The sequence below is a fragment of the Heptranchias perlo genome, chromosome 14 (assembly GCF_035084215.1).
Source record: "Heptranchias perlo isolate sHepPer1 chromosome 14, sHepPer1.hap1, whole genome shotgun sequence".
NCBI classification, from domain to species: Eukaryota; Metazoa; Chordata; class Chondrichthyes; order Hexanchiformes; family Hexanchidae; genus Heptranchias; species Heptranchias perlo.
Window position 1 is genome coordinate 8,250,622 of NC_090338.1, and position 9,086 is coordinate 8,259,707.

The window sequence follows — 9,086 nt, forward strand, 5'->3', positions numbered from 1 at the left end:
GTAGTGTAATTGATTGGGTCGTTCTTTCAAGGCACCGGCTCAGGAATGATAGGCCGAATGGCCTCCTTCTGTGTTGTATGAACCTATGATTCTATAACGATACAGAAAATTCATGGTATTCATCGCAAAGGAAATCAAAGGTGTAAGTGCGTCTACAACAGTCAATTGCGCCGTTATGGGTTCAAATATATGTAACACATTACACTATTTTATCGACTTGGTCGTAATTGAGCCACGTTTTCTTTGGTTCTTGTAAATAATGAAAATCCAGTTGGAGCCAAAATAGTTCACTGGCTCTAATTTTCGGAATCAGTCTTCCACAAGATGCAGGAACGGAATATTATCACCTTTTCAGCCCGGACATAAATACATCAGCCACGTCCACTTGTTAAAGGCGCATGATGTCTAAATTTAATGCAGAATACGATACTAACCTGTTATTATCTGACTTGAAGGTTACTATACTGCCAATGGAATCAACATGCTTCCTAGTTATGCAACGTTAACCATTGACTGAAAACATGCCTTTCTATTTTACACGAACTGCATTTGTTCAGAATGTTAAATGCAATTATATTTTGCTAATATTTAATTTCATGTAAAATTATTTTGAAGAAAGTGAACATTTCGTATCTATGCTGCCACTGTCCCTTTTATCCCATGGGCTTCCATTTTGCTGACTAGCCTATAATGTGGCCCTTTATCAAACGCCTTCTGAAAGTCCATTGACACAACATCAAAGGCATTGTCCTCATCAAGCTTCCATGTTCCCACTTCAAAAATCTCAATCAAGTTAGTTAAACACAATTTGCCTTTAACATATCCGTGCTGGCTTTCCTTTATTAATCCAGACTTGTCCAAGTGACTATTAATCTTGTCCGGGTTTATCGTTTCTAAAAGCTTCCTCACCATCTAGGTTAAACTCGGTGATGGGGAGGGTTTAAACTAATTTGCCATGGGGATGGGCACCAGGATGTCGCATTGGAAAGGAGAAGCAAGGTGCACAAAGGATTGGGAGAGACAGATAGCACTGGAGGAAGAAATAGTACTCCATTAGTTGCGATCAGACTAAAAGAGAATACAAAATGGTTTATGATAGGTTTACAGTGCATGTGTATAAACGCACGAAGCATTGTAAATAAGGTTGGTGAGCTGCAGACGCAAATAGCTACATGTGAATATGATATCGCAGTGATAACAGAGACCTGGCGCAAAAAAAGGCAGGATTTGGTACTAAATATTCCTGGATGCAAAGTATTCATGAAATATAGGGAAAGAAAGTAAGGAGGGAGGGTGGCAGTATTGTTTAAGGGGAATATTGCAGTGCTGGAGGTAGAGGATGTCCCAGGTAGGTCAAGGACAGAATCTATTTGGTTAGAGTTAAGAAACAATAGAGGTGCCATTAGTCTGCTGGGTGTATACTTTAGGCCACCAACTAGTGGGAAGGATAGAAAGGAGCTACTTGCTGGGAAATTATAGCGAGGTGAAGAGCCATAGATTCGTGATAATGGGGGACTTCAATTATCCTAATATAGTCTAGGATAGCAATAGTGTAAAGGGCAGAGAGGGGGAAGAATTTCTGAATTGTTTGAAGTCGAACTTTCTTGATCAGTACGTTTCTGGCCCAATGAGGAAGGAGGCATTGCTGGATCTGGTTCTGGGGAATGTGTTGGTCAAGTGGAGCAAGTGTCAGTAGGGGAATATTTCGGGAAGAGTGATCAGAGTATCATAATGTTTAGATTCGCAATGGAAAAGGACAAGTATCAATCGAGAGTGAAGATATTTAGTTGGAGGAGGGCCAATTTCACTGGTTTGAGAATGGATCTGGCCTGGGTAAATTGGAATCAAAGATTGGTAGGCAAAACAGTAATTGAACAATGGGCAGCCTTTAATGAGGAGATGGTTCGGGTGCAGTCTAGGTACATTCTCATGAGGGGGAAAGTTAGGGCAAACAAAGCCAGAGTTCCCGTGGATGATGAAAGAGATCGAGTAAGAGGAAGCAGAAAATGGGGCGTATGATTGACGTCAGGTTGATAATACAAGTGAAAACCAGGCTGAATATAGACAGCTTAGAGGAGAAGTGAAAAGGGAAAGAATATGGGAAAAGAGAGAGATAGAGTACGAGAATAGACTGGCAACGAAAGTAAAAGGAAATCCAGGAAGAAGATGCTACTAAAGTCACAGTGAAAGACGAGCTAGTTGAGATACTGGATTGGCTAAAAATTGATAAAGAGGAGGGAAAAGCAAGGCTGGCTGTACTTAAAGTAAATTAGTCACCAGGTCCGGATGCGATGCATCCTAGGTTGCTGAGGGAAGAAATTGTGGAAATTGCAGAAGTACTGGCCATAATCTTCCAACCATCCTTATAGACGCGATTGTGCCAGAGGACTGGAGAATTGCGAATGTTACTTTCTTGACCAAAAAAACTTGCAAGGATAAACCCAGCACCCACAGCACAGTCAGTTTAACCTTGGTGGTGTGGAAGCTTTCAGAACCGATAATCCGGAACAAAATTAACGGTCACTTGGACAAGTGTGGATTAATTAAGGAAAGCCTGCATGATTTGTTAAAGACAAATCGTGTTCAACTAAGTTGATTGAGTTCTTTGATGAGGTAACAGAGAGGCTTGATAAGGGCAATGTTATTGATGTGGTGTATAAAGACTTTCAAAAGGCGTTTGATAAAGTGCCACATAATAGACTTGTCAGCAAGGTTGAACCCCATGGAATAAAAAGGGCGACATGTGGACAAACTTTTTTTCCACAGCCAATGGTTATGATCTGGAATGCACTGCCTGAAAGGATAGTGGAGTCTGATTCAATTGTGGATTTCAAATGGGAATTGAAGAAGTACTTGAAGGGAAAAAATGCCTGGCTTTGGGGAAAGGGCAGGGGTATGGGACTAGTTGGATTGCTCTTGCAGAGAGCTGGCTCGGGCTCGACGGCCAAATGGCCTCCTTCTGTGCTGTAACCAAGCCATGATTCTATGATTCTATGAAACTGACTGGCCTGTAGTTGCCGGTTTTACCCTTACACCCTTCTTTGAACAAGGGTGTAACATTTGAAATTCTCCAGTCCGCTGGCACCATCCCGTATCTAAGGAGGATTGGAAGATTATGGCTAGCATCTCTCCAATTTCCATCCTTACGATCCAAGGATTCCCCAGGGGTTGTTACTCGGACCGCTGATATTTTTGATTGATATTAATGACTTGGATTTGGGTGTACAGGGCACAATTTCAAAATTTGCAGATGACACAAAACTTGGGAGTGCAGTAAATAGTGAGGAGGGTAGTAATCGACTTCAGGAGGACACAGACAGGCTGGTGGAATGGGCAGACACAAGGCAGATCAAATTAATGCAGAGCAATGCGAAGAGGTACATTTTGGCAGGAAGAACGAGGAGAGACAATATAAACTAAATACCAGAATTCTAAAGGTTGTGCTGGAACTGAGGAACCTGGGGGTATATGTGAAAAATCTTTGAAGTTGGCAGGACAGGTTGATAAGTTGGTTGAAACAGCATACGTGATCCTGGGCTTTATAAATAGAGGCATAGAATACAAAAGCAAGGACGTTATGTTGAACCATTTGAAAACACTGTTTCAGCCACAACTGGAGTATTGTGTCCAATACACACACTTCAGGAAGGATGTGAATGCCTAAGGTAGGGTGCAGAATATTCTTACTCGAATGGTTCCAGGGATGAAGGACTTCAGTGACGTGGATAGACTGAAGAAGCAGAGAACTTTGAGAGGAGATTTGATAGAAGTGTTCAAAATCATGATGGGTTTACACAAAGTAAATAAGTAGAAACTGTTCCCATTAGTGGAACGTTCAAGAACCAGAGAGCAAAGATTTAAGGTGATTGGCAAAAGAACCAAAGGCGAAATGAGAATGTTTTTTTACGCAGCGAATAGTTATGGTCTACAATGCATTGCCAGAAAGAATGGTGGATGCAGGTTCAATCGTGGTTTGCAAAAAGGGAATGGATAAATACTTGCAGGGTTACAGGGAAAGAGCGGGACTAACTGGTTTGCTCTTACAAAGACCCAGAACCGGCTTGATGGGCCGAATGGCCACCTTCTGTGCTGCAACGATTCCATGCTTCTATGTTGCCCATGAACTTAATTAAAATAAAGAAAAAGTTCGAAATCTTCCATGAGAACCATAATGTTCCTCTCAAAATAGATAGTGGAAGACTTCTTTTTATAAATGCACCAAGTCCTGACACGTCTTGCCAAATTTGTTCAGACCTTGGACGGCGCTGCCCAACAGTAGGAGGCTTGTTCCCCAATTTCAGTATGCTCCTAATGGTAATCTATAGATCGCATTAGGTAAACGATAAGGAATACTGATTAATGATAAAGCGGAGCGTACATGCTAACAGGATCACAAATAGATTTGAATCATCTGTGTCTATTGATATCGTGGAAAATATTATAGCGAGGAATCTGATGATCTCTGCTGCTACACACTGCTTATACGGATTTTACAAATAAGGCAGCAAAATAAATAATAATAGTACATGTGCTTTTTAGCGGGTTTTAATTGCGCACTCCTAAACATTCCGTTTATTATATTACGTATAATTTCGAAACAGCCTAGCTTTAAGAACAGTTGATGTAGTTATTGGTTGAGGCTCTTCGTGTCGCTGTCTACCAATAAGGAGCTGATAAGCTGCAAGAGATCTTTCCCCTCCCCTTCAGGGAAACACAGAACAGAAGCGAAGAGACAGACGGTGCCTGCGTTTTTACCGTACAAACATTTTCAGAAAAGCTGCCCAGGATGATTGTTTGCATTTCCCGGTTCAAGATCAGTATTTAAATATATATTCGATTAATTGTCGTGGCATAAGAGATAAGTTAATGTAAACGATAGGAAGATATTTTGAAATTTTACCAGAAAATCAAGCCCAGAACAATGGCGAATACAATCAGCAGCGGGGCGTTGTTTATTTTCCTGCTCTGTGTGTCGGACTTGGTTACGGGACAAATTCGCTACTCGATTCCCGAGGAGCTGGAGCATGGTGCCTTTGTTGGGAATATCGCCGAGGATTTAAAACTGAGCGTTTGGGAATTATCGGCTCGCAAGCTTCGGCTGGCCTCTGATGACAGAAAGCAATACATGGAGGTAAATCTGCAGAATGGGATAGTATTTGTTAGTGAAAGAATCGACAGAGAACAGATTTGTAGACAAAGCTCTACCTGTTTGCTTTCTTTTCAAATAATCCTTTGGAATCCTTTCAATAATCCTTTGGAAATACACCCCGTTGCAGTGGAGATACTAGATATAAATGATAATTCGCCCAGATTCCTGAAAAATGAATTCTCCCTGCAGATTAGTGAATTAATTGCGCCAGGAGCGCGCTTTCCTCTCGAGAGCGCGCACGATCCGGACGTGGGCACAAACACAGTCAGCAATTACCAGATCAATACAAACGAGCACTTCGGTCTCAATGTGCAGACAAGAACTGATGGGAGTAAAAGTGTCGAGCTGTTATTAGAGAAGTCCTTGGACCGCGAGCAACAGCCAACCTTTCATCTTCTATTGACGGCCATTGACGATGGGATTCCTCAGAGATCAGGCACAACTCGGATTATCATTACAGTTGTGGACTTCAATGATAACGCGCCTTTATTCGATCATGAAATCTACAGGGCGAGTGTAGCAGAAAACGCCCCCAAAGGTACCTTGGTGATAAAAATTAATGCTGCTGATCGAGATGAAGGTATCAATGCTGAGCTGACGTACTCTTTCACAAGTCACGTGTCCCAAACGATTCGCGAGTTGTTCAAATTGCACCCGGCAACCGGAGAGATCAGAGTTCAAGGTGTACTGGATTTTGAGGAATCAGGTGTTTATGAACTTGATGTACAAGCTGTAGACAATGGTTCTGTCGGCATGACAGGACATGCCAAAGTTGTAGTCGGATTAATTGACACGAATGATAACGCCCCGGAGTTAGACATGACCGTGGTAGCCCGCGCGGTGCGGGAAGATGCTCCTCCGGGGACTGTGATAGCTCTGATCCGTGTAACGGATCCAGATTCCGGAGAATATGGACATGTGCAATGTCAGATTCCAGTGAATATTCCGTTTAAGCTTGAAAAAACGTTGAGAAACAACTATAAGATGGTTACCAATGATATTCTGGATCGAGAAACTGCACCACTGTACAACATCTCCATTTCAGCTTGGGACGGAGGGTCTCCTCCTCTATTAACAAGTAAAACCATCTCGGTTTCGGTAACTGATGTCAATGACAATGCGCCGAGGTTTACGCAATCTTCATTTAATGTGTATCTGATGGAGAACAATATTCCAGGTGCTTCTATATTTGCTGTTACCGCTTTAGATTCCGATTTGGATCAGAATGGGGAAGTCTCCTATTCCATTCTGGAGAATCAGATTCTAGACGTTTCTGCGTCTGCTTACGTCACTATTAACTCAAGAAATGGGAACATTTACGCGCTGCGCTCCTTTGACTATGAGCAACTGAAACATTTCCAGATCAAAGTTCAAGCTCAAGATGATGTATCTCCCCCACTGAGCAGCACGGCCATCGTGAATGTTATTATCCTGGACCAGAATGACAATACTCCAGTTATTGTTTCACCTTTAACGTGGAACAGTTCAGCGTCAGTGGAGATTGCGCCGCAATCAGTATTTCCAGGATACTTGGTCACCAAGGTAACCGCGGCCGATGCCGATTCCGGTCAGAACTCACGTCTTTCTTATCAACTGTTGGAGGCCACTGATCCCAATCTGTTCACTGTGGGGCTGCACTCTGGGGAAATCAGAACAACTCGAAGTATAATGGACAAAGACATCATCACAGAAAGACTTGTGATCTGTGTGAAGGACAATGGACAGCCCAGTCTCTCCAGTACGGCCACAATTTCATTTTCAATCACGTCCAATGTTACTGAAAAATCTTCTGAACGAACGGACACACCCAGACTCTCGGAGTATTTTTCGCCTCTAAATCGTTATTTAGTCATTATTTTAGGATCAACTTCCTTTTTGTTTCTTGTAACCATCATTTTTCTCGTCGTCGTGAAATTTAAACAAGACAGTAATATTGCTGAAGACTACAGCTCTACTATTTGTTGTTACAGACGGAGTAATTCGAATAATGCTTTTAATCGGAGACCTGCAGTAAACGAATCAGTAAATTATACCGGGCCTGTTCAGACTGAAGGTTATCGTTATACCGTGTGTTTATCTCCAGTATCATCGAAAAGTGATTTTCTATTTCTAAAGCCCTGTCATCCTACCTTGCCTTTCAATGACTTGGGTGTCCGGGACACCAACGCAAGAAAATAATTTATAAGCAATTTCCATGCTGGCAATAGCAGATGTTTCACCTTAGTGAGGAGCTAAATTTTATGCAGTGAATTAATGTGTAAGTTTTATGTATATGCAAAATCCTCACTTTGGTAGTTGATGGTTAATAGACCAAATTGCTTGCTGCTTTTCCTATAATCCTACTTGTCCGTTGTGCTGAATATACCTACAACACCAGGTTATAGTCTAACAGCTTTATTTGAAATCATAAGCTTTCGGAGCTTTCCTCCTTCGTCAGGTGAGTGAAGGGTTGCATCAAGCCACTGCATATATAGTCAGAGAACAATGCCCGGTGATTACAGATAATCTTTCCAACCTCCCGTTATCACACCTCGGCAGAGATATAATCAAAGCAATGAAAGGAGTGGATGGTGTTCAGACAGTGAAACATTACATCCAAGACTACTGAATACACACTGTCAGAACACAAAGACAGAGAGAGAGAGAGACCCGAAAGGCAGAGGGAGAGAGAGACTGTCCAGTTGTATTAAAAACAGCTAACTTTTTTTCACTGGTGGGGTTACATGTAGCGTGACATGAACCTAAGATGGTGTTCATGTCACGCTACATGTAAACCCACCAGCGAAAAAAAGTTATCTGTTTTTAATACAACTGGTCAGTCTCTCTCTCTCTCTCTCTGCATTTCGGGTCTCTCTCTCTCTCTCTGTCTTTGTGTTCTGACAGTGTATATTCAGTAGTCTTGGATGTAATGTTTCACTGTCTGAACACCATCCACTCCTTTCATTGCTTTGATTATATCTCTGCCAAGGTGTGATAACGGGCAGTTGGAAAGATTATCTGTAATCACCAGGCATTGTTCTCTGACTATACATGCTGTGGCTTTATGCAACCCTTCACTCACCTGACGAAGGAGGAAAGCTCCGAAAGCTTGTAATTTCAAATAAAGCTGTTAGACTATAACCTGGTGTGGTAAGACTCCTTACATTTGCCCACCCCAGTCCATCACTGGCATCTCCACATCCTAAATATACCTGCCATTTTTGTGACATTCCTGAGTAGTGTATACTGCAATAACTTTCGCATGAAAGCTGACTTTGACTTGATTCACTTTCTCTTTTAATGAATGTGTCACGCTGTCATTCGTCTTTTCGCTGCTGTTGTCATGTTGGATCGCATGTATATTAAAATGGTTAGTATCACAAGGCATAATTGCAGGGCCTGGGATGCATTCACCAGTGACTGTAACGTTTCATAGAACAAAGTCTTTCTTCTAATGCCACGCTGAATTCAAATCTTTGGTTTTATCATTGCAAGCAGTGATAACGGTGATGCGTTTCAGTAAATACCTCTATCTCAAATGTTAATATTTTCCAAAAATAAATTATATAGCAATCAAGTTGAAGATGTCAAAGACAAATAATTTCTCAGCTTTGCGACAGACATAATATAAAACGCTGATTTGTTGGGTATGTAATCTGTTCATTTCATATTGTGTTGGGTACCCGGAGCGCGCAAAATTTAACTATAAGTGTGCTCAGTTCCTACTATTTCATAGTGTCATCGTAGGTACAGCAAAAGAGGAGGCCATTCGGCCCATCATGTCTGTGCCGGCTCTTTGAAAAGCTATCCAATTAGTGCCATTCCCCTGCTCTTTCCCCATAGTTCTGTAATTATTTTTACTTTCAAGTATTTTTAAAATTGCTTCTGAAAGTTACAATTGAAGACGCTTCCACCACCCTTTCAGGTAGTGCATTCCAGATCATTAAACTTTCGCTGC

At 41.7% G+C, this 9,086-nt stretch overlaps 1 protein-coding gene across 1 annotated transcript; it reads left to right on the top strand.

Annotated features, from left to right (window-relative positions):
- Positions 1-4,921: 4,921 nt before the first annotated feature.
- Positions 4,922-7,334, top strand: LOC137332048 (protocadherin-10-like). Its single transcript, XM_067995774.1, has one exon. The coding sequence runs from the start codon at positions 4,922-4,924 to the stop codon at positions 7,325-7,327; it is 2,406 nt and encodes an 801-aa protein (XP_067851875.1). The 3' UTR covers positions 7,328-7,334.
- The last annotated feature ends 1,752 nt before the right edge of the window (positions 7,335-9,086 follow it).

Excerpts from the sequence above, each read along its gene's own strand:
- LOC137332048 (XM_067995774.1), top strand. The coding sequence starts at position 4,922 with ATGGCGAATACAATCAGCAGCGGGGCGTTGTTTATTTTCCTGCTCTGT.